At 34.0% G+C, this 27,434-nt stretch overlaps 1 protein-coding gene across 1 annotated transcript in view; it reads left to right on the top strand.

Moving 5' to 3' along the window:
* The window catches only part of LOC132706608 (lachesin-like), a 150,636-nt gene that overhangs the window by 46,301 nt on the left and 76,901 nt on the right, over positions 1 to 27,434 (top strand). Inside the window, exon 4 of the mRNA XM_060678034.1 lies at positions 7,455 to 7,665. Within this exon, the coding sequence (XP_060534017.1) occupies positions 7,455 to 7,665 (211 nt within the window). The remainder of the gene's footprint in view (positions 1 to 7,454; positions 7,666 to 27,434) is intronic.

The raw sequence follows: 27,434 nt of genomic DNA, 5'->3' as shown, positions 1-27,434 counted from the left end.
TGTCGTGTTTCCGTAATATTCGGCCGATTTTGTCAGTAACCCCCTTGATGTATGGCAGGACAGCGATCGATCTTCGTTGGGTCTCGTCCTGCACTCTCTGCTGCGGCTGTTGTTGTTTACTGATTGCCTTGCTGATGGTACGCCTTTGGTATCCGTTTTGTCGAAGACAGGTACTAATTTTCTTCAGTTCTTTATCTCTGTTCCTCTCGTTTGTGAGCCTGAAGGACCGAGCAATTAATGTATTTGCCACTGCCTGTATCTGTGATGGGTGGTGATGAGATTTAGCGTTCAGATATCTATTAGTGTGTGTTGGTTTTCTATAGACAGTGTGTTCCAAGTGTCCATCTTCGGTCCTTGTGATGTGCACATCTAAAAAGGGCAGACTGTTATCCTCTTCAAGTTCTATTGTAAATTGAATCCTTGGGTGGATGGAATTCAGATGATCTAGGAATTTCAAAAGCTCCTCCTTGCCAAAAGGCCATACAACAAATACGTCATCAACGTATCTTGTCCATAGTTTTGGCTTCAGATTTGCCTTCTCTATTGCTTTCTTTTTGAAGTAAATCATGAAGAGGTTAGCAATCACAGGTGAGAGAGATGATCCCATTGCTGCTCCATCTATTTGTCGGTAAATTTTCCCGTTGTGCATAAAGTAAGCGTTTTTCAGGCAATGTCTTGACAGATCCATTATGTATGGCGGAAGATCTTCGTTTTCTTCTATAAGCAAGAGTGCCTCTTCTACTGGAATACTCGGGTAGAGGGATTTGACATCGAAACTTGCCATAATGTCGTCCTTGTCCATCCTGAGAGAACCTAAAATCTGAGTGAAATGTTCTGAGTTTTTAACATAGGAATCTGCCTTTTCCACTATAGGCTGAAGTGCACTGGCCAGATGTTTTTCCAGCTTGCATAATGGTGAGTTAAAGGCGCTTACGATTGGACGCAGGGGAACCCCGTCCTTATGGATCTTTGGGAGCCCGTAGAATTTTGGGCAACGACTCGATTTTTCCCTCGGAATAAGTTTCGAGTCGTTGCCCAAAATTCTACGGGCTCCCAAAGATCCATAAGGACGGGGTTCCCCTGCGTCCAATCGTAAGCGCCTTTAACTCACCATTATGCAAGCTGGAAAAACATCTGGCCAGTGCACTTCAGCCTATAGTGGAAAAGGCAGATTCCTATGTTAAAAACTCAGAACATTTCACTCAGATTTTTGGTTCTCTCAGGATGGACAAGGACGACATTATGGCAAGTTTCGATGTCAAATCCCTCTACCCGAGTATTCCAGTAGAAGAGGCACTCTTGCTTATAGAAGAAAACGAAGATCTTCCGCCATACATAATGGATCTGTCAAGACATTGCCTGAAAAACGCTTACTTTATGCACAACGGGAAAATTTACCGACAAATAGATGGAGCAGCAATGGGATCATCTCTCTCACCTGTGATTGCTAACCTCTTCATGATTTACTTCGAAAAGAAAGCAATAGAGAAGGCAAATCTGAAGCCAAAACTATGGACAAGATACGTTGATGACGTATTTGTTGTATGGCCTTTTGGCAAGGAGGAGCTTTTGAAATTCCTAGATCATCTGAATTCCATCCACCCAAGGATTCAATTTACAATAGAACTTGAAGAGGATAACAGTCTGCCCTTTTTAGATGTGCACATCACAAGGACCGAAGATGGACACTTGGAACACACTGTCTATAGAAAACCAACACACACTAATAGATATCTGAACGCTAAATCTCATCACCACCCATCACAGATACAGGCAGTGGCAAATACATTAATTGCTCGGTCCTTCAGGCTCACAAACGAGAGGAACAGAGATAAAGAACTGAAGAAAATTAGTACCTGTCTTCGACAAAACGGATACCAAAGGCGTACCATCAGCAAGGCAATCAGTAAACAACAACAGCCGCAGCAGAGAGTGCAGGACGAGACCCAACGAAGATCGATCGCTGTCCTGCCATACATCAAGGGGGTTACTGACAAAATCGGCCGAATATTACGGAAACACGACATATCAACGGCATACAAACCTGACCATACCATCGGAGCAATACTAAGAAACCCAAAACAAAAAATCACTCTGGAAAACCAAGGAGTATACAGTGTAGCATGCGGATCGTGCAGCCTGACGTATGTGGGACAGACCAACAGAAGGATTTCAGCCAGGCTCGAGGAACATCGTTTAGCCATAAGAAACAAACAAACAACATCTGCTTTGTTTCAGCACCAACATCAGACAGGCCATAAAATTGATTTCGGCACTTGCAAACAAATAGCTAATATTCCTGATTTTAGGACTAGGATTATACGAGAGGCCATCGAAATAGAAAAGTCCGGACACCTCAATACGAGAGACGACGCTCTGCATTTATCCAACACGTGGAGAACGATAATCAAACAGCAGAGCGATGCGCAGCAGCCAACGGGGACATCGCAACTACGATCGGGCGAAATTAACAACGCGACAATTCAGGGGGCGGAGCCACCTCCCCCCACGCACAAGCAGCACCGTTACCATCTCCGGCGCAGAGTATAAATACCGCACGCACCGCCGATAACCTCCCAGTGTTCGAAGTGTTTTCGGAGCGCGAGCATTGAAGATGCCAAGTGAGATTTTGGCGAAACGTCTGCAGGATTCCAGTCGGATGCAGGATTTGCAGGATTCCAGTCGGATGCAGGATTCCAGTCGGAGTTCAACGAGCGAACGGATGATATCCCGGAGTATAGTGTCATCACATTTTTCCATCCGTGAATCAATACGTGAGAATATATATATATATATATATATATATATATATATATATATATATATATATATATATATATATATATATATATATATATATATATATATATATATATATATATATATATATATATATATATATATATATATATATATATAATGTTGTTCCCCATACCTATAAAAAAAATAATTTGAACTTTTAAATTCAAATAATTCAATAAAAATTGAAAATTCTTTCTGGTTTCTGATATGGTGAAACTAGTAACAACGTCCAAATAAATTTAAAATTCGTAAATGTCAATCATAATATTTTTGTTTCTAGTATTTCGAGGTTAAAGATTCTGCATAAATTACCCTGTATGTCTTACGAGAGAAATTCTAACTTGTTTTTCAGAAATTTTGACATTTTTCTCAGAAATTCTAACATGTTCCTAGACATTCTGACATGTTTCTCAAAAATTCTGACTTGTTTCTCAGAAATTCTGAAAAATTTGCTCACTTAAATTAACTAAAACCTATATTTTATTTTTGGCAATATGACACTTGTGCGGATATTTCGTTCAAAAGTAGGAAAAACGGACATTATTCAATCCGTTTCTCCATTCGTATTTGATGTTACCTCAAGTTTACACCCATCGGTGTTAGTAAAATTTCATGTCACATGGTAAAAACTAAAATTGTTGGGATGTATGTAGTTAAAATATTGTAAAGGTGGCGATGCAAGACATATTTGAAGGTTTGGAGAATTTTCTTGAAAAAAGGAATAATATATAAGGGGTTAAAGCAACCATTTCTGGGAGTGTCGCCATCTTAAACATATTTTAACTGAATTGGCACTTAAGTTGATATACACCATATAAATAAACTATTATTAATTTTTATTTTCTTGTCACGATGAATTCGCATCTTTCAAGAATTGAATGTACCCAGCTAATGATAATTAACACTAGTAAAATGAATAAACGGTTTGCGTGACTGAACCAATGAATTTTTTTGGTAAACTTTGAATTTGTCTTTGTTGAGCTAGTTAATTCAGCGAAATTAGTAATATTCTCCCAGTATTTTGATACACCTTGTTGCGGTTAACCATTTTTGAAACATTTTATCAACGGATCAATTCGGAATACGGCTAGAAAATAATATAATACGCTTATCGCTTTAACCTTTAACGTACATATCCGTAAGGTCATCTTTTTTAACGTCAGACCCTTCGCTTTATCCCCAGCGGCTGAGTAAATTTAATGGTGTGTAAAAATCAATCGAACATTGTAGCAAACTTGACAGGTACCGGATATGGGCGTTAGAAAATTTCTGTTTAACGTGTCACTTGAGTACATAGCTCGAGCGTATATTGAAAAGATTTCAGGGGTTCGGTGAACTGGAAAAGGTTGAAGGGTTAAAAGCCCGATAAGCGATAACCACATAAAAATACAAAAAACCCCCAACGAAAATATTGAAAAAGGAGCCGCTACCAATTTTGTAAATACACACCGTAATCGTCTAGTGATATTTTTATATGTACTTGCGAAGATTAAACTCCTAAACATGAGTTTCGTTCTCGTATTTTCAGTTCTTAAATTACTTTCTTATATTTTCCCTATAGCGGATCTAGCTGACTCATAGGGACCGTATTGGTATATCGGCAATGGTTAAAATTACGATGATGAGATTAGATTAGACTAGATTCAGATTTTCATAGCCAGCAATCTGCCTGTCAGTCACTGCCACCCAGATGATCGATTGCGAGTCCCTCGATAGCTACAAAGCGTTATCTAGACTCGTCTTTTTGACCAGCCTCCACGACTTTGGTGTAGCCCATTGCCTGCGTCGAGTGTTTTCTTATACTCCGATTAGCCTTAGATGTATATTAAGGGGGCAGTGGTCCATCAATAGACGTACCATTGTAATGAATATAGAAAAACGTGCGTGCTTTATTACTTCGCCCAAGGAAATTATGACCAGTAGAAGTAAGGATTTTTTAAGCCACACTTTCAAGTGACCACTTGACGAGTGATTAGAAATTCGGGTTTCGAAATATACTCTGAACGAGAGAAGCTCACTTCTCTAATAGACTTTTTATTTAGAAGATACGTGAGTCCAGGAAAAACGTATTTATTTGCTCCATATGCTCTTAAAAACTTTTGATCAACTACAACATAATTTATTATATAAATATCTAGATCTACAATTATCTGTACTAGCTCGATTCCCATTGCTCAACGTTTATTATGAGGAAAATGATTAGGAATCGGTATTGGACAGAAACGAGGGGTTAAAAATCTTAAAAGAAAATATTAAGAATATGACTCTACCAGGCTAAAAACCTAGTGGATCTACAGGCATTTCTCAATTCAGTGACGAATCAAGTAAAACCCGACGCCTTAATATATAACGTTAGCGAGAGAAAATGGATAATAACAGCAAGAATGTTTGTTCGACCAGCGCAACTTCTATTAAATGGTAGACGTCGTGATAGAATTAACCATTTGAAATACTGATGAAGAAATTCTTACGCACGCATCGCCTTACCTCGCAAAATTCACATCTTGGAAGGCGATTTTAAGTAACACAAGGCTTGAATTAGTTAGAAGTAGAAGTTCGAATACTAATAAGGAAGGGAGATCACTACGGACATATCTTACCGTAAACTGCTTACAACTTACCAATGAAATCACGGATAATCCGAGGAGTTCAATAAGTATTTTAGTAATGTGGGGGGAATGCTTGCGGGGATAAACTAAGGATCAAAAAATCTAAGTTTTAAGCAAGAAAAAAAGAAATTTGACTGTACTTTTGTCGCCAATACTAGAAAAAAAAGTAAGACAAATAATAAAATCGCTTAAAAATACGGATTCTTATTAGAAAAATCTATAAATATTTTATTACGCCGCCATTGTATTTGGTTAAGCTCGTCATTTGCTAGGGATTCTTCCCGGATATTTTTAAGGAATCCATTATTACCAGGTTCGAGAGATCAAATGCCAAATTTCAAGGCTAATGCACTAGTCCATAGTGCGCGTAAAGCCCTTGGAAAGTCCATCAAAATTTGGCTAAAAAACTTTAAAAAAAAAACACACACCAAGGTGGCTTACAGCACAGTCAGACCGTTTAATGATAGCAAAAAGTGTGTTACCGTTTTACTCGATTTAGCCAAGGTATTCGACAGTGTCACAACGTATCTTGCTGGAGAGACTGGAGTACTTAAGTATCAAAGAGCTAGTAGAAATCTGATTAAATCATAATTGCAAGATAAATTGCAAAAAGCTAGGAGTAGGTGACACCCTGAGCCGCTCTATTTCGTTGGGAATATTTTCCATTTTACATTGTATTGTCTGCTATGCGAATAATGAGGCATTGATTATCGTTTAAAATACTTTGCAACGGCTGAATAAGTCTGGTAAAGAAATAGCTAGATTATAGTCTATTGTCACTGCCAGACCTGCACAGAATAAAAATTCATAATTTTGACTGCTCAAGTTATAACACGTATTATAAGTGCGATCTTAGCATAAATTCAACCAAAAAATAACATTTTAGTGGTAGTTTTTGATTGGAACTTCGCAAGTTACTCCATAAATTTTATATATTGCTTTAAAGTTTGTCAGAGTTTCCTTATTAGAATAGGGCTCTTCAACCGCTATCAATTGGCCAGAAACGCGTTTTAAAAAATGTGTTATTGAAAAACAAACTATATTCTTCTTAGGAAGTTTTTACTAAAGCGAATGTGTTGACAAAATCTACACCCAAACATTCATCGGACTGTTTAACTGTCTTAACAAAATTTGTAAAAAACAATGAGAAATTCAGTACAAACCAGATTTGTATCAACTCAGACCATGCCAGTATCGAAAATTTGCTTCAGTGCGCCTTTCCAATAAATTTTCAAAATAGGGAATATACAACAATTAAGAGGCTTGTTAATGTCTTTTTGTTTAGTATTGAAATGACTTCTGAAAGGTTGTCTGAAACTCCTGTTTACTTTTGATGTGTCGAGTCGGACATGAGTTTCCAATATTATACAAGCTACTGGATACACTTGCTAATTGGATTAATAGATGGGAAGGTAGAACTTAATTTGCTGCATGTCTTGCTTCCTTTTATCTATTTAAAAAAAATCAAATTCATTACAAGCGTACGCAACTTACAAAATAACGAAAAAGTGTTGTTCCGAAACGCAGAATTGTATTCTTCAAATTTTGTTTTTCCTGGAATTCAGCCAAAATATAGACATGCTGGAGTTAAAAAAATCTTTTTTTAAGTAACCTTTACTGTCCAGCATGTACTTTTACCTAATATATTCAAGTGGCAGTGGTCTTTAAGTTATTTAAACTGCTCTCATGGCATTATCATATTGTTTCTGATTAGGTTTACAAATTACATTTTATGTTTACACTTGCCTTTTTTTTCTGCTTGAGATTTAATTCCATCCTGTCGCTTAGACTGATTTACTGACCCCCTTTAATATATTAATAATTGACAACTTTTTTCTAGTGTAACTGTTAAACTTTAATCGTCGTCCATTTATCAAAATAATAATAATAATAATAATAATAATAGCAATAATAATAATAATAATAATAATAATAATAATAATAATAATAATAATAGTAATAATAAAAATAATAATAACAAAACTTATATCGGGCCAATGTTCTAAAATCGTCACCATACTTCATTTTTGTTATTTGTTGCAGGTGTCGTGGATACGAAAGCAGGACTATCACTTACTCACAGTCGGCTTAACAACTTATAACACCGACGATCGCTTTATGGTGGAACATGTTCGCCATCTTCAAAATTGGGGATTGCTCATAAAGCACGTCCAGCCCTCGGACGCTGGCTTATATGAGTGTCAAGTTTCGACTCATCCGCCTATTAGCATTCTCGTAGAACTTAAAGTTACAAGTAAGTCGTTTTTTATATTGCAAGATTTAACTCTGCATCATCTTCCAGCGGATTCTGAAAGTTTTAATATCGACCTGACTATGTTTTCTAGTATTTTCATAATAAAATTGATAACAATATTACCAACTCTATAATCGGTGGCGTATTATTACAAGAAGGACTCAGGTCTTCGGCTATTTTTGAATACTATCGAACTTATATTGGTTTACAACACACTTCAGCTTTTTTAACTATCTTCTTCTTGAATTCCAGGTAACAACCATGAAAAATTCAGCCACTTGCTTTGAATTGTTATTTGTTATTTTTGTAGTACACCGTTACACTTGTGATGTTCTTTTATTACACCTGTGATAATCTTGGAAATATGAGAAAATTTATTCAATTGAGACCGATTACTGTGTTCTCTGCTAGAAACCAATCAGCATTTATAAAAAATAATAGCTGTGAAAGTGGGCTGACTGATATTGCTGATGATTTACTACGGGAGTAATGTAAAATTAGTGGCTTGATTTTTCTCGACTTTAGCAAAGCTTTCGATATGATTAACCATAAATTGCTAGTTTTGATGTTACATTACGTATATAACATAGAGATGCATGCATGTTTTCAATTCTTTTTGACGGAAGCGACAAGAAGACTAAATAAATGCTTGGAATCGGTCTTTATATACTCAAATGATCATGGCTTGAAATTAAATTCGACTAAGCTTGCACGAATCCCAGCCACTTCGGACATTTCCGGGATTATACCACACGAATTTGGAAGCAATCGGATGTTTTCGGAGATATTTCCCACGTTTTGAATTTTGACATTTGTCACTTCTGACGGTCATGTCAGTGAATGTATTGGTGTTGTTTTGCAAAAATGTGCCCAAAAGCTAATACACAGAAAAATATCATGCAGTATATCAGACAATTGAAATACTACTTGCTATAAATTACAATCAAAATCTAGTAGACTAGTGTCGGTTAGTAAAGTGACATTTATAATTTAAGTTTCCTTCAGAAATTTGCATACCGTTTGCATGAACTTTAGTGATTTTTACAGTTTTTATATTGATATCTTGCCAGGACTAATTGTACCATTTTCGAATATCCATGTCTCATCAGTACAAACAAAACAAAATTAAAGGCTAGGACCTGCTTTTTCTTGCTTACACGATCTTAAAAATTTAATCCTCTTAAAAGCTCCATCATTTGATGATTTTTCTTACAATTATCTTTAAATAAACTATTTAATGATCAATTGCAAAAGTTAAATAAAAAACATAACGTTTTAAAATTGTGTTTATTCCATTGTTAATATGACATATCCAATGATACATCTCCTTCTGCCTTACGTACACAGTTAAAAAGAGACAACAATAGCAGAACCGATCGGAATGATAAACGAGTAAGTTTAATGTCAACTAGTCAACAAAATAGTACGAAATTTAGTAATCCTGTTATCTGTTATTATTTTTTATTTGTTAAATTGTTTTACGTGACGGTCGTAGAAAAAGTACAGTATGCAACACGTTTGGTAAACTCTTTATCTCACTCTGTTATTAAGCACTCGCTCCACTCGTGCCAAATAAACTCGTGAGTCAAATGCACTTGTTGCATAATATACTATTGTACCAGCTAAGTATTGGGCACTCCAAAACTTGGATATATTTATAAATGGGCTTAGGGTCAGCAGTTGACGTAAAAACTTGGGTGTCATCTTTGATAATGAACTCATTTCATACGCAGGTTTCCAAAATTCTCCAAAAGGCTTATATTAATTTGCGCAACATTTATAAAAGTAAACATATTCTAAACTTTAAGTTAAGTTGCAGTAATTTTGTCTATGGACCCTGCTGGGATGTTAATTACAAAAAGTACAGAATTACTGAATTCCATTTATTTATAACCTCAAACGAAGAGATCATATAAGCCATAAACTTCACGATTTAAAATGGTTAAATATATCGAGCCGAGAAGAATTTCATTTTGCTTGTTTTCTTCACAAACTATTTAAAAAAGGATGTGCCTCATATTTGTTGAAAAGACTGACTTTGAGAAATCACAGGATGTCTCTTATTTTCTTTCTTTTTTGATTTTTGTAATGTAAAATTGGTATTCTAAATTAAGTTTGCGTTGTCTTGCTACATACTTGGTTAACAGATCAGCAGTCCTTCGCCGAGCTTAAAATGAAGGTGGTTTTATTAATTTATTTATTTATTAATTTATTTATTATTCAACTTCGTTGCCTCATGCTATGGTACGAAAATACGTTTTTTTTTCAAATAAACTTCCACAGGCCACTGTAATACTTTTTACAAAATTTCTGGATTCCTCCTGCGTCGGTATTTGCCGAGTCGAACTTGCTTAGCTTAGCAATGAATCCAGAAGTTTTGTAAAAAAAACGTTTTTCTTTTCTTGAGCAAGGAACTGCTGGGTCTAGAATTGACTTTATAAAAACACATCCGATCAGCTACTTGAACTAAACCCGAGTAAATCGTCAATGACTGTTTTTTTAGAAGCCACCCTCAACTACGCAATGTTCAAAACAGATACTACAGATCTAAAAGTTGATGATTTATAATTTGCAGTGTAGTGTTTAATTTGTTTTAACGTATCCAGAGCGTGTAAAATTCTTGTTTGAGGGTTAAAGTAGAGTAACAACTTTTTATTACTTTTCAATATAATCCCTCTTAACTTCCATACACTTATTACATTTTTTATTAACTCATTCTCTTTAAAAAAATATTCTTTTTGTTTGTCTGCAAAATGAGCTAAAACAGCCTCTTTTAACTCAACTTCGTCGTTATACGCCGTCCACGTAAGTCCTTTTGCAAATATCCAAACAAATAATAGCCGCTGGGGGCCATATCTTGACTACAGGGAGGATGATCTATCTGTTGGAACCCACACTCGAAAATGGTCGCTTGTGTCGTGCAAAAGACGTACGCCTCTGGTCAGTTTTCCTCGACGTGTTACAGGTATGCAGTCTCGCAATTTATGTAATAATGTTGCGTAATATTAACCATTGACAGCGGTATTAGTTTCTTTAAAATCTATCAAAACAATTCCTTCACAATCCCAAAAGATCGTGGCCGTCACCTTTTTTGTTGACTGGCAGACTCTGAATTTTCTTGGAAGTGCTTCACCCTTACGACTTCACTCCATTGATTCTTTTTTCGATAGAGAGTTATAATAGAGAACTATAGCTTCATCTCCCGTCACAATACTTTCTATCACAGACTTTGGATCCGACCCACAGAGTTCCAAAAAAGACCGCGCACACCCGACACTTCGTTGTTTTTGAATAGCCGAAAGGTTTTTAGGAATCCATCTTGGACTAACCTTATACATACCTAAATGATCATGCAGGATTCGACGAACACTTGTATCAGAAAACTTAGTAATTTCTGAGTTTTCCTTGACCTTTAAACGTCGATCACTCAGTACCACCTCTTCCACAATCGCAACAGTATCTTCCGTTATGGCCTCCACTGGTGGACCAATTCTTGAATCATCTTCAAGGAACTCCTGCCCCATTCGAAAACGTTTTGCCCATTCTTTCACTACAGACTACGAAGGAGAACTTTGGCCGTACACACCGTCCAGCCTTTCTTTAATAATTTTAGGTGCTAACCCTTCTTTTGTCAAAAACTTTATGACTGCTCTATACTCAATTTGCGTTATTTGCAACATTTTTTCGGACACGTCATGTTTAAAATGCTGCCAATAAAAAACTATTTGACGCAAGACTTCAATTCTTTTTTCGCAGCCTACTAAGATACATATTTAAAAGAAGACAAAGTTTTATCATGATAATGGAGCTGCATTTATGTCAGGCCGGGAAATTTTGGCGCTAACCTCGTATATCTTTGTATGACATTGTAAGTCAATTTTGACCAAGCTATTTCATTTTGTAGTATATTACATAGCTCCATTTTCAACAAGCACCCGTAAGATTGCAACATTTCACTAGCCGGATATTCAGCTCACAATGAAAATTTACAGTCGGCCTTATTCCTACTTTACAGGTAAAATACTAATTAATCTCTTTTTTGGATTAAAAAAAACCCATTTTTTTATTTTATTATCCGCTGATCCTGCTAGATCATCTGCACCAGTAAAAGAAGATCAACATCATTAAAAGTCTCCACTTTCACGGTTAAGAAAAAAAAAGGTAAGACGATTTATAAGGCAATATGTAGTAACTTCAGTATTGAATAATACAAATTATAAAATTAATGCAGTAGGAACAATACACATCACCTTGTCTGATGAAATTACAAAACGCTATAACGAAAAGATAATAAGTGACGTAATATTTCCCTAAAAAATTGATTTTTACACGAAAGCAATGATATAAATTCAACTTAAATCGAAAATTTTTCTGCTCTGCGTCTCTGCATCAAATTTCGACTACATCTTTTTAATTATTTCATTCATTCATGAACTTTCAAAATTTGTCCCGGACTAAAAAAGGCAGTGTGCTAAACTTCCGCGTTTGCTTTTATCGGGAGAGCATCATCGTGCATTGCACGAAGTTGACTACAACAAAATCCCCGGGTTTTACATCCCGAGCATATAGCTCTATTATGATCTTATCGCGTAGATACACCTGTTCGTCCACACGGTGCATTTAAAAATAGATCCCGAGCGACGCGAATGAATTTTCACAGGGTTATAATGTGTGTTTTTTCGAACCGTAAATGAAAACGTAAAGGGAAATATGAACCGTAATATTTAGTTTATACGCAGTCAAATTTTTACCGCGATGGGAAGTTTCTTAAAATCGTTATTCATAAAATATAGAAATATCACCGGGCGATTAGCATTAGCACAAAATTAATAATTAGTTGTAAGCATTGATATACGTCAATAAGGTTTGGTTAAAGTTCCTCTGGTTCAGAAATATTTGCTCAATTCCATTATACAATAAAATTGGCTTCAGAGCTTAGCAGTAAAACGTAATCAGAACATTCCTGTGTAGACAAATATTTTTCTTATCGTACCATAAATCAACAAGTGTTAGGTTGTTGAGTTTTAATGAAGTTATAGCGATTACATCGTCAAGTTGTATTTCGCGACGAGACCTAATTTGATATTCATCATATCGAAAGAACGAGAAAATGAAAAGGCACAGCTCCTTCAAAATGCGGGTTTATAAGTTACATTTTCTCCAAACTCTTTGTAACAAACGCATGCAAAATAATTTTAACTTTGTATAGCTAATAATTAATACCTAGTAGACATATAGGATCGCTAATACTGTACAATTGATGCGCCTTCCATAGCTATGACATTTTCGTAAGGAAATGCACCTGCCACTAAATTTTACATACTAATTGACACTTTGCACCTTCTCACCTTTTCCTACACAGCGATCTTGACATACTCGTGTTTTTCCTGAAAATTGTAACTAGAAAAATGTCTGTTTGATGAATTATCAGCGACCATGATGATTATTGAAGGTGGTAAAATCCTATTGGTCGTTTAAAATGACAGATCTTATCTCATTTTTTTTTCATAGCGACTTTAAAAGTTCCTATATTATCAGAATAGGCAGGGTATGTGCAAGCTAGTAGCTACATGTAGCTACCACAGCGCGCTATACCACACTACAAAAATAGAACAAAAACAAAGAAAGCAATAAAAAGTAACGGAAGAGAACAAAAAATAAATAATTTTAAATATATACTAATAACAATGGATATGCATGTGATAACGTTAATAATGTCGTCTGAAATATTTGGCATGACACCAACAACTCAGAGAGAAAACGCTTCTTCCACATTTAATTAGAAAATGTGTCAATATACGAAATGTGTTCAAAAAGTAAGGTGACTTCTAAGTTTTATCAAAAACTATTTACTTATTTATCAAAGTTAATGTTATCCCCTTCAAAGTAATCCCTTCCAGTTATATTAAATTTGTGCTAATCTTTTTTTCCAATCCTAGAAGCACTTCTAGCAAGCAAGTCTTGAGTTATTCTAGCGAGTTTTTGCTTATCTCCTCAATCGTTCCAAATCTCCTTCCTTTCATGTTTTTTTTGAGTTTTGGGAACAGGAAAAAGTGGCAGGGGGCCATATCTGGTGAATATGGTGGCTGGGACATGATTGTCTTTTTGTTTTTCTTCAAAAAGTTCGACACATGCAAAGATGAGTGAGCAGGTGATCGTGATGCAAAATCTATGCATTATTTCCCACAATTCCCCAAGTTTTTTCGTATCGTTTCTCGCAAACGGCGTATGACTTCTTTATTCACCGTACGACCTTGTAGTAAGAACTCTTGACGTACTACGCCACGATAATCAAAGAAAATAAGCAAAAACTTCGGTGCTGGCAATTCAGAGTCATAATCAATACCCATTATTCGTCACCAGCTATGACCGTTTTGAACATATCAGGATCATCAATGACGTTTAACAGCTCTTGAGCGATGCTTCTTCGGCAGTCCTTTTGTTCAAAATTAAGCAGTTTCGGAATAAATTTTCCTGTTACACGTTTCATGCCCAAAACTTAAAAAAAAATGTATGGCACGAACCAATAGGGATGCCGACGTCTTCAGCCGCATCTCTAATAGTGATTCGACCATTTTTCAACACCATTTGTTTCACTTCTTCAACACTTTCATCCGTTATTGACGTGAGGTTCGTCATCGATGTAGTCTCGGCCATTTTGGACCAACTTGTAAGGCCTGCAAAACTTTTTTTTTGCTCCAAGCAGATTTACCACATGCCGTTGTCAACATTTCAAGTGTTTTGCAGCTTTGTGTTCTTTGCAAAGTATATTTAAGTTAAAGAAAGTGCTATTAGTAGTTTAAGCCCTTAGTGTTTTGTAAACTAAGAGAAGGGCGGTGGGAAAATTTGGTTGAATATTGTATTAGATAATACCTTAGATAAAACCGAAATATATGTAATATAATTTTAAAGTGTTATAATTCGAGTATTGATCGAAACGGAAAGTTAAGGAATGTGAAAAGGTCTAGTGTCTGCGCATTACAATTATGCAGCTAATTTATAAAAGCGTCAGCCGTTTATTAAACACTCGCTCCTCTCGTGTCGTATCAAAATCATGACTACAGTGCGAAAAATAGCGAAACAGAGAAAATTGAAATGAGGTGGCTTTTACTTGACGAAAATCCATTTAACAAAATAAATAAGAACTGAAAGTTCAGATTTTCACGAAATTATATATTTTTACATGACAGTTGTTTCGACAACTGTGTTTTTAACAAACGTAATATTTACAAATTACCTGCTACTATATATACCGAAAAATGACAATAAAAAATAGTTAAGCAATACATTTGAATGTCTGATTTTGTTAATCTCCCTGGCTTCCAATAAATTTTAATTTTCTATTTTTTGTGGCTACATACAGCCATTAAATATTAAAATTGTCGTCAAAAATGTGTTTTTCCGTGTTTAAGTGTGTAGCATAATTAGAATCTAGACTATTGTTTTTAAACGCTCTTTCATGTGCGAAGGATCTACCTGTTTGTCGAATATTAATTTTAGGACAAGATTTGTATTTCAACCTGTAGAAAATTTTCCTTTTGTGTTGTTAGTTCTGAAAGCTATTTTTAAACCACTTTTTGACAAATTTTTTTGAAATTTTTTCACTGGGTTCTCCTATGTACGTAATTGTTTTAAATTGTTCGTGTTCTGTATTAGATTTCAGATATATAGAATTCATTGTTGTCTGGGTTTGTTTTTTATTTATAATTTTATCTATAATGGACGGATTGTAGCCGTTGTTCAGTGCAATTTGGTTAATGATATTAAGTTCTTTGTTCTAATTTGCTGTTGAGAGTTGCGTATTAAGAAGTCTGTGTATAAAAGGGTGAAATGCCGCCGTTTTGTGTGTATAAGGGTGATTTCAGCTGTTATGTATGACTGCGTCCGTGTTTGCGGGTTTATAGTAAATGGAAAAATATAATTTGTTTTGCGTTTTCATAATAGCTAAGTGTAAAAAATTAATAGAGTTATCCTGTTCAATCTCGATAGTGAATTTTATATGATTATGTAATGTAATTTAAAAAAGAATTGAATTGTCTGTCCGTTCCAACAAAGCAAGCAAAGATATCATCCACGTATCTATACCACCACAGAAACAGGGAAACTTCACCAGTTTCCAAAAATATTAAAGCTGCTACGAATAAATATGTAAGAAATGGTTAAAAATACAGATAAAACTTTATTTGAAAGTCGAGGTAAAGAGTGGTAGGTATTTCCAATTTGAATTTGTGGAATGGTTTTGGGAAGACATTCTTCCACGAATTCGGTTACTAAGGGCGCTGGTTATTTATGCACCGCGTTCAAATAATTTTACCACCTACTAGGTTAAATTAATTACTAAGCTGGCAACTTTGTTCATTTAGGAGTAACCGCTGCCACCACCTATCTTAATAAACGAACTCGTAGGTGACTAGACAAAGCCTATTATGCGGCAACATAATATAATATCCCAGAAATCGGTATCGTGGAGTTATTTGCGAATTAATTAGTGTTAAGGACATGGCCATTACTTAATTGGAATACACATATATACATGTGTCTTGTTGAATACGCGATTTGATTCAAAATAAGGCTACTCTAACTATTATTGTAATTGTTAGCGATCGGGCGGTTGTAAATATTCGTACTCTTTTGCAAAAATTTAGGAAAAGAAAAGGTATACTATACAATACGTCAATACACTTATTCATACACTCGATTATTAAACACGCCGGGTTTGAGCCTAAACAAACTCGTTACTATTCCCTACTATGAAATTTGTTAAATTGTTTAATATTAAATTTTTATCCATACCCAATTTTATGGAATTGTCTTTTTAGGTCTCGAAAGTATTTGCAATTAACGTTTAACACTGTGTATCTTAAAAACGAAAATATTGTTTGTTGTTCTATGCCTATCTCTATGGCGTACCCCCTGTTGAATGATGCAATTAAACGTTCAAAAATAAAATTTAAAACGCTGACTGAAGTAACCTAGACATTGCTATTGATTGTCCCAACATTTTTTTTATATGTTTGGTTCGAAATATTTTGGTGTAGCCGCTTCTACATTCAATTGAATTTGGTTGCACTGACTTTCAGTAAATCGATCCGCCGCTCCATTAATAATAAATGCTAGTAAAAGGTGGTATGCTTGAAATAGATTTTATGGGCTCTATGTTTCAAAGGTCAGTATTTCGGAAATTTAAATTTATCAAAACCGGCCCGCTTCATGGAGTTCAATAATTTATGTTTTCTCTGAAAGTTTAAAATGGTATAACTAATTTATTGAGTCCTATTTAAAATGAAAATACTAAATTTAGTCGTTTTGTTTCAGTCGAAATGTTTCAAAGGAATTTACTCGAAATTTCCATCCTAGGAATTTTAAGATGCATATAATATTGTCCACACACATTTGTTTTCTTTACGTGTATGTTTATACTGTGTCACACACATTAAATTTTACGAAATTGATATCGCTACGAACATTATGGAAAATGTAAAATTATAAAAATTTGTCACTTCAACTTGAAATAATGATTTACGGCAGTGTTTTCCTTCAATTTGTAATTAAAAAAATCTCTTATAAAACTTCTTTTTGATTATAATGTTGATGATGTTTTAATTGTTATTGAAAACCCTCTTAGCTCTTAGCCCTTTTGCTGACAATGTAATTGGGATATACTATGGAGCTGTCAATTTTAGAATCTGAAAACTATATTTAACCAAATATTTTAACTATTTTAACCATATAATAAACCACCTCAAATCGAATATTTCCTTTCCTACAGGAGGCATTACACTACTAAGATACTTATGCAGAAAATTTTGGATAGGAAAAACCCATAGATACATTGAAATAAGCTGATGGCTACTTGCGGTTTAGCCATGAATTAGGATGCACAAAAAATTCTATATTTTAATATTTATTTTTTATTTATTGAAGATCCAAGTCGATTTAAGAACGAAAAACACACAAAGTCCATTTAGTTAAAATATATAATTTAAGCTAACTACAATTATAAAAAGAGATGAGCGACAGCTCCCACAGGGCCCAAGTGACGTAGCTCATTTCGCACGCTAAGGATGTATTGAATGATTGGGTGGAAACATATAGCTACTAGACATATAGAGGCCCTGCTTACGTTAAAAAAATTTAGAAGCTCCATTCAACGTACGCATGCGTAAGATTTAAAATTTCGTTTCATTGCGGCTTCCAACAGCCAATATGGTCGCTGGACAGTATTTTCTCAAAATATGTCAAAATCCTATTAAGTTTTCATGCAAAAATGGAGTTAAGGTGTGGAAAAGAATTTGTTTAAAAAAAATTGCGATAAATGCGGGGTTCATAGTATAGGTGTCAGTATAACTTTGTAATAAATTTGGCGTTTTGTTCTTTAAGAGCCCTGTAGTATTTTCTATCCAATTTGTGCATGCAGACTGTTAGTTTTTAGAATCTTATAGATTTAAGCTCTATTGAAAATGTAAATAAAGTCGAAATCGCGAAAGATAGCTCATAAAATTCTAAATATAACTTTGATGCATTATAGATATGGCACTTGAGAAAGAACGCTCATTCCTTCTTTGCCAGTCTAGCAATTGCTTATGAAAGTTTCGCCTCCCAAGTGAAACAAAGTGCCAATTGACAATTTGTATAAAAAATTGTAGATTTTGGAAAATATAACCAAGAAAACTGAAAACCATTATAAACAAGTCAACAAACAATTTGTTTAGAAAAACTGTATTTCAATATGTAACCTATATTAGCCCTAAATTGAAGAGAATTGCACAGAAATTAGTTTTATAGAATTAATAACTTAATATAATTAATATAGATTGGATTATAATTACCACTTGAACAAACATCCTCGCGGTAAAAACATTTTTGCAAAAAGTTTTGCCATTTAACGCTAACGCTAAAACGTATTGCTTATTTAACATTTAAAAACAAAATTCCATCAAAATAAGCATTTTGCTCGAAAAAATTGCATCGTGTCTAAAATCAAAAAATTGACAATTAAAAAAAATACATGCATTTTTAAAAGCAAAAACATATGCAAAAATACATGCAGAAATTGCATCGTGTCTAGGGTTTAGACGCTAATATCAATTCACACAATAATTGAACTATAGTTTATTGTAATCTCGATAGAAATATAGATGACTAACTTACTTTTGCAGAAATGCTCGGACTGTTTTAAAAGTGTAAACGCACATGAGAAATTCTAAAAAACTTTTTTTTCCAGTTTACACTCAAGGCTGTGGTTTTGTGAATATGATAGTGATTTATGAAACAAATACAACTTACAACAACATTTTATATAGTGTTTTATTAACTCGTTTTGAAGTTAGAAATATATATAGAAATATAAATGAATAAATACATGAATTCATTAATAAGGCCTTTATTGAAATAAATAAAATAATTAATAAATAATAAAAAATACATTGTTGATTATTAACGTAATAAGAAAGAAAATAGGCGCCATTTTATAATAGTTTAGTCGCGTACTAATATTTATTTTACAATATTTGCACAGTAACGTCCGACATAAGATGTTTCAGGAAGGAACTTTTATATTACTTGATTTCAGATGAGTGCCATCTTTAAAAATTGCAAAAAAGGTGATGAAAGTAATAAAAAATTCTTCTTTGTAATACATTAGACTATTGTTAATTATTAGTAGAATGATTAAAGCAAAAATTTCATTCAATGTAAATGTGAAACAAAATTTAAATTAACTGCACTCGATGTGTTACTGTGCTTTAACTGTTTTCTGCAAGACCTCTCTGTAACTTGTCGTGTTGTTCTGGCCAACACTGAAAATTAAAGATCTGCTGGTGTCTGCTGTAGGAAAGGAATTGTTATTATGACGTAAATACCAACAAAAATGTCTCTTATGTTCAAGATGGAAAGATATCCACTGAAATTTTCACATTCACAAATTAAGTGTAGAATTTTTATAACTCATCAAATTTTTCAAGGAAAATGTCAATATTTTAGACAGAAAAGAGTTGATAACATATTACCAACAAAATAGTATCATTGTTAGGGAATGTGATGTGGTAGATTCCTATCAGTCTGATTAAATGTACACCAAAAAAGTAAAGTAAGTAAAAAAGAACAAGAAAAAGATACCATTTGGCACTGTAAATATGAAAGACATAGTTTACTCCCGAGCTAAGCAACGATTGGTAAAATAGTGGGAGACTCATCAATATACCTTCATCCAAAGTCTTGCATATTATATTTTTCCTACTCAAGGTACCTCCAATCTAAGAAACAGTTGCACAGAATCAGTATTTGTTGATAATAAAATACCCCAAATTTTATTGATTTTTACAAGGAGGTATTTCTTGTGCTTGTTCTAGTAAAAATTCAACTTGCAGCTTAATTGTTTTCTTATATTTGCTGTAATTCTTGTACACTAAAACAATTAGCCAAACCTCCTTCCTGCAGCTATTTAAGTGTACCTGAAAATGTAAAGAATTCTATTTAGGAAATTCCTATGTAAACATTTATATATAAGTCAATTTTCCAGTTTATTGAAAAATAAAAAATAAATAGGCAGCACGCGGGTTTCCCTAATATCCTATTAGGTCGTCGTATTTGCTACATTTGCTGTAATATCGTGAAGGAGTGGGCGACCTATGTAAATCCCTTGACATCTTATAAATATCTAAACTTGTACATTAGGCAATACTTCTCTCGCACATTCTTTTCCTTTTAGTTTTGACGACAAACGAAAAAGGTAAGGAGATAATCACATCGAAAATGAAAACACGAATGACTGTTCTGTGACAATAGCAATTACTCAGCTCGGCGTTGCCAATTATGTTCGGATTTCAGAGACTGATGTTGCGTTCTTATAAAAATTAATCGATTTTCTAGAAAAATGATGGCAATGACGCAATTCTGTCAGTTGGGGAGTGACGCATGCGCGAAAGGTCTTAGCCAAGATAATATCATAGCCACCTGCAGCCGTGGTAGGGCCACTATATTATCTTATACCTATGTGGGTGGAAAGCATTGTTGTTTCTATGAAATTTGTGACTTAACGTTTGAGTGATGAGGATATTGTAGAGTGGGGCTTATAATATAGAAGTCAGCTAGGGACACTGAATTGCAGATTTAATAAGTTTAAGGTCTCTTTAGTTTCGTCTACAGGGCATGGCTGACAAGTTCACTGTGTCACCATGTGGTGCATAATAAAAGTGTTAATCTTTGAAACACTTAAATTTAAATATCTGCAAAATTGACGATGTACGTTTTCCAGAAGAAGGCTGTGACAAACTCATGCCATTTACTCAAGTTGTGTGCGAACATATGACAATAGTAACTTTTGATGGAGCTGAATATAGAAAATTGACAAACACCGCCTCAAGCATCAGGAGTTCATTGCTAATTATACAAGAAACACCCCGATCTATTAATTGATGAATTAAATTCAGGGAATCACTATTAATTTAATAAATAATAAGTTTATTGAACGTTCTGGTTTTGTGGAGCTTCATTACTTTGCACATCGATCAATATCCATGCGATTAGTTCAGAGCTAACCTATGTGTAGTGCAGCGGACACTCATCAGTACTGACGATTTTCACGAATAACTTCATTTATTTAAAGTGGGAAATGATTTAATAGAATGCCGTCATCGGCACCGGATCGATTTCCTAGTAGGACACTCTGTATAATTAAGACTCTCGATTCCTTCCAGCGGATCGATACTGCTGAAAACGATCGGCCGTTCCAGGTTGTCAATTACCATATTTCAACCGAATTCAAGTCGTTAAAGATAGAACGTGATATCGCCGACAGGCCGACAGATCGACGGAAGTAAGATATATTTTGGGGTATCTGGGGATCATGAAGCATGGAAATCCATGAATAAAACTTTCGAATACGATTTCTCGACAATTCGAATATTTGCTTACCAGTAGCGAGCAAAACAGGAGCGTGTTATCGGTTGGTAGGAGTACAAATGTTGGTATATTTTTTTAATTATTCGCAGATTTAAAAATTGCAAAGGACAATGTGCAAGATGTGATTTTGGTACTTAACACAATCGTACTATATTTAATCTATGCAATTCCATTTCACTTTTATTTAGAACAAGTATTAGGTATTCTTTTTTTTTGTCACACACATTAATATTAATATTATTATTTCTCAATTTCTATGCCATGTAGTTAGAGAGTGGTTGTGACATATTTTAACTATTTTTGGCGCCGATAATCTTGTCTATGTAACCTACTGATAATTTCATGTACATGTTTATTAATACTGTTTTTAAATGGTAAATTCTTGTCTTTTAAGAGGGGTGTAAATGATTATTGAAGTGTAAAACTTACCTGTCTATTTGTGTCCCAGTATTCGAAGATAGAATTATAGGCAATTTCCGGCAATGTTCGTCATTGAAAATGGGAAAATGGCTAGCTGAATTTGTTGCTTAGAAACAGTGCTTTCTAAAACTGAGAAAAATGTTTTTGTTTTTCATCATCAACACTCAATATTCGGAGTTGCAAAAATATTTATTTGAATATGATTGGAGTTGGCAAACCACGATAATCCAACTTGTGCATAAGGTTATTATTATCTTTACTTATTATATTTATTATTGAGTAAATTATCCGTAGTGAAGCTGATGACATATTACTTTCATTTATCCATTTATTTACATACAATAGTGACTAATTTAATAACGATTAGAAGTGTTGAAGTCTTAAAAAATGAAATACCGAACTGATCGGCAACGATATCACCGTAAAGTTGTCCATCATATTTAATGTATGTGTAATATATAATAATTTCGTTTTTTAATAAAAATTTTACATTTTCATTCAACAATTAAAATTGTTAAATTGTGTTTTTCATAGGTGACCTTACTGATTTAGCTGTCACCAAGATCACTTTTTTTTTTCAAAAAAATTAAAAATAAATTGTAAATGTTTTTTAAAGTAAACAAAACACTTACTTCTATTTTCCGAAAAATAAAGTTTTTTATAACTTTAAAAAAGGCTTACTTTTTCCGAATTTTTAAGGAACATTCTCGTAAATATGGTTTTTTACAAAAACTTAAACAAAATATTCGTTGGTAAAGATAAAGATAGCTAGCTTTATTTCCATATGTCTTGAGTTGCAAGTGTTGGATATTGTCAGTATAATACGAATGTAAAAATATAAAATTATATTAGTATAATAATATAATAATAATAATAATAAGTAAGAATATACGTATACGTATTAAAAGGTATCATATACATACTAGGAAGTGTCTATAAAGAGTATTGTGGAAATGGGTCTCGACATGAAAAATTCCACGGCTTAAACAGTGTAGTACTTAAAATGCGTTTCTGCATCCTAAGGACTTGCTCTGCACGTGGGGAACCTCCCCAACACACCAAGGCGTAGTTGAGACAGGAATAAACATAGGAAAAATAGTAAATTTTTAGCAAAGCAGTAAACAAAAAGTTTTTTGAGAATGTGGTCCACCTGTTCGAACCAGGAGAGTCTCGAATCTATATAAACTCCCAGGAATTTTGCAACACTTTTCTGTTGGATTGTGCTTTCAATAAGCGTACTAATAAACCTTTATTTAAATCCCGTGTTGAAAAGGTGATCATCTTAGTTTTACTTTCATTCAAAATCAATTTGTTAGTTTCTTCATAATGTTTCATTTGCTCAACAGTTGTCTTGGTTGTAATGGTAAGTTGCTCAGACGATGTTGCGAAAATGGTAGAAACTGCATCATCCGCAAAAAGGGAAAAGCGAGTATGGGGAAAAGAAGAAAACACATCATTTATAAACACTATAAACGATAAGGGACTGAGTAAACTTCCCTGAGGTACACGGCAATTCACTGACCTGGAAATTCTAAGGTATCTCGCAATTTTACCAACTGCGGACGACCCCCAAGAAAAGACCTTAACCAATTTAAGGCGTTACCTCTAATACCATATGAACAAAACTTGTCCACTAAAATATCAATATCGACCAAGTCAAATTCTCTTTGTAGATCGAACAAAACACGTGCTGTCTGCCGCATTTCTTCTAACTTGGCAAGAATATGCTTATATAAAGAGAGAAGGGCATCCTGCGTTGATCGATTTTTTCGAAAACCAAATTGCATGCTGGAAAAAATTTGATAGTCTTAAATGTAGGTACTTTTTGGAAGATTTTTGAAAAACCCGATACCTCTGAATTGTTGCACCGTTTTGGTTATAGAGTGGTGTGATTACCGAATCTTTTAGAATGCTGGGAAATAATTAATGACATATGTCATTAACACCGCGCAGGAAATGCCGTCCAAACCCGCTGAATATTTCTTAGTTACAGGACAACGTTGTATTACTAACTTCTGTACATAAATATGAACTGAAATGCATGCTTTCTACAAGACCTACATCTGGAGAAATCATATTTTTATGAGGTGAAAACATATATTTCAAATTATCGCCTGAATCGATGAAAAAATTGTTAAAACAATTTGCAGGCTAAGTCATATTAGTAACTTTTCCCCGGCCGTATCAATAAAAAAATCCGGTGTTTTTGCCGCACATTTTATTTCATTGTTTATTATTTGCCATGCGGTACGCGATTTGTTTTCGGAATTCAAAAAACATTGATCATTAAACAGTTTTTTAGCTGCATATATGTGCTTTTTGTGAACTTTTTTTAATTATGTATAATGCAACAGGAGGTCTTCCTTATGCGGGTTCAAGGTGGCGAATTCATATGTCTCTCAGTCTCACACCCTGTTGAATAATATCCCTCGTCAGCCACGGCTTTTCCTTAAAGGTATTCACTCTATATTTCACTAAATGAAATGTGCAATTAAATGCCCTTTGAAAGAGTTCATGAAATGTATTAAATTTATTGTCAAGGCTTTCCCCTTGGTTATGAACAGGTGACCAATCTATTTTGGATATTTGCATTTTAAACTATTCAATGTTACTTTGGTCATCAAATAATAATAATAATAATAATATAACGTATATTAGTAAGAATTATATTGGTAAACATAACTACGAAAAATCACTGCCTTATTCTATTGGAAAATTTGCCAGGCTGTTCTATCACGTCAGTCTATTATACTACACATTCATCCCTATTCTACCACAAAAGTATGATTTCAAGGGCTGCGATCTCTATTGGAACGCATAAATGCTGGTGTGACCTTATCAGTCCGGATTTTCCCATTAGGTTAATAAATGCGCAGGTGCGTCAATTTGATTTATTACGTTACGATAATCATTCACGCAATTTCCAGTTAATTCGGAGGGTTAGCATTTCTACAAAGTTTTATGTTAAACGGAAATTGCTCTCCGACACGTAAATTTTAAATTCGAATTTGACAGGTAAAGGCGGAGTTCATCCATAACATATGCAAATAGCTATTGCGTATGCAGTAACCATTTATCTTAATTTTTGGTTTAAAGTAAATTTTTGACCGACCCCATTTACCTCACTTATGCTGCACTTTCTTCGTAATTGAAGTTAGATAGGATCTTTTGGAACATAAATGCGTTTATTTTACTATTTTTTTTTGTTGTTTATTCTAAAAAATGTCTAATGAAGTTTTAATTTTATAAATGGTGCGCAATGTCCTGCTAAATATGTATAGCGCCATTAATAAAACTCGATCATACTCCGCAGTTCTTAAAATATTTTCCAACAAGATAGGAAAATAATAATATTACCAAATACATTTTTTAAAGACCGCTAAAAATACGGAAGTATTACGAAAAATCATTAAAAAGCAAGGAATGAAAAACATAATAATATTCAGGGTGATGCACAATATTATCAGCGATGCCACGTTGCCCCTTAAAATGGAGCACTCTGTAAATTAGTGCATTTGTTTTTCCTTTTGTATATTATTTCCCTATATCTATTCTTAGTAGCCTTTTATAAATTATTACTTTTTCTCATTTTTTGTTAACTTAATTGAAAATAATAGCAACACATAACAAGACCTGAAACAAGGAATTGTTAATCTGAGGTGACTTTTACTTGATTAAAATCCAACAAAATAAATAAGAACTAAAAGTTCAGATTTTCACTAAATTATATATGACAATTGTTTAGACCACACTTTTAAGATACGATGTTGTCGAAACAATTGTCATGTGAATATAGAATATATTCACATGACATATTTATAGTCATATAGATATTTAGTTCTTATTTATTAAGGAATTGTTAACTGCATTAACGAAATAGTAGTAAGATAAGGATTTATATAATTCTTGGGCAGCCTGCGACGCCACTGGCTTTGATAAGTTTGATCTGGTTACCGCAAAATTTGAGGCTAGATTAATCCTTCAGTGTGTTTAGAGTACTAATAAAGAATAAACTACAAAAAACGCACTGTGTATTTTGAAAATAAACCAAAAATTCCTGGAGATGATGAACATCTATGCATCAGCCGTGAATCACTCTACATAATTTTGAACTGCTTGCATCCATTTCCTACCATAGACTTGAACACTAAGAGATCCCTGTAAGGGTTTTTAAATCTGATATATTGGCAATAGATTTTTTGACATTTTCTACGATAAGCTCAATGAAACTCCATCTGGAGATTACCGTGAGCGAGATACGAGGATAACGATGATAAGACGAACGTGGTTAATATTTCTGACCATCATTAAAATTGAGAAGTGTCTGTACATGTTTTAAATCGAGTATGTCGTTTCTCAAAGTGCATTTTCATTACATTTGAAGAATTAAACTCGTCCAGCTAAAAAGCATCTATGCAAGAGAAGTTGGATTAAAATCCTAGATTATACTCTCCGCTGCATTACAGGGCTAATAGAATTGAGAATGTTTAAAATTGCACCGGAAAGGCCGTTTTTTCGTAAATTAAAAATGAAAGTTTCCTTGTTAGAAAGTTTTCTTGTTTGGATATCTGGCATTAAAGTTTCTGCCTCCGTTAATTGTTCACCACAGAATGTAGAAACTTTCTTGCATATTCGAAGATTTTCTTATGGTGAAATTAGTGTGAAAGAGGGCAAACGTTTTGATACTACCTTGCCGCATATTTTTTAAATAAATCGGGTGTAGTTGAATGGTTTTTATTATTTTAATATTACATATTTTCAAGTTGTCGATGAGGCTGATTGGCATGAATAATATCTCTTAAGCAAAAACAAGAGTAGAGCAATTTTCGGTTTAATTGAAAGCCACTAAGACAATGACATTTTCGGAGTCTACGAAATCTTTACAGTTTTTATTTTTCGTATCAGTGAAAATTTTACATAAACAAGAAGTAGACTAGAATCGTAACAAACAGTTTTGTAAGCACGTCACACACTACCGAAAAAACACCCATAAGTCGTTTATTGCTGAAAATTTGATCAGCTCGGGGCATATATTGACGAAATACTGCCGAAAAAATACCGCATCGAAATTAGAAATGACAGATCTTACTTGGCTGAAAACGAAACTTGAAGAGACGGCACCCGCGGATATTTATCAGCCTTTCTCAATACTTTTCTCCATGGTAGCTTCAAAAGCGTATTATTAGCATAGCCCTGTCTATTCTAATAATACTCGCAATATCCCAAAGTTACCGGAACACGTTATTTGCCCTATTTATCTAAGACATGCTGCAACACTAATCAAGAATATGTATATTGTACTGATTTGTGTTGTTTTGTCCTGAGGAGGCTTTTACTTGATGAAAATCCATTTATCAAAATAAATAAGAATTAAAGTTCAGATTTTCACGAAATTATATATTTTGACATGAAAATTGTTTCGACAACACCGTGTCTTTATCAAATGC

Source organism: Cylas formicarius, unplaced genomic scaffold (genome assembly GCF_029955315.1).
Source record: "Cylas formicarius isolate icCylForm1 unplaced genomic scaffold, icCylForm1.1 PGA_scaffold_10__41_contigs__length_53128322, whole genome shotgun sequence".
NCBI classification, from domain to species: domain Eukaryota; kingdom Metazoa; phylum Arthropoda; class Insecta; order Coleoptera; family Brentidae; genus Cylas; species Cylas formicarius.
Note: the sequence above shows the minus strand (reverse complement) of the source record. Positions and strands in the feature narration are given on the sequence as shown.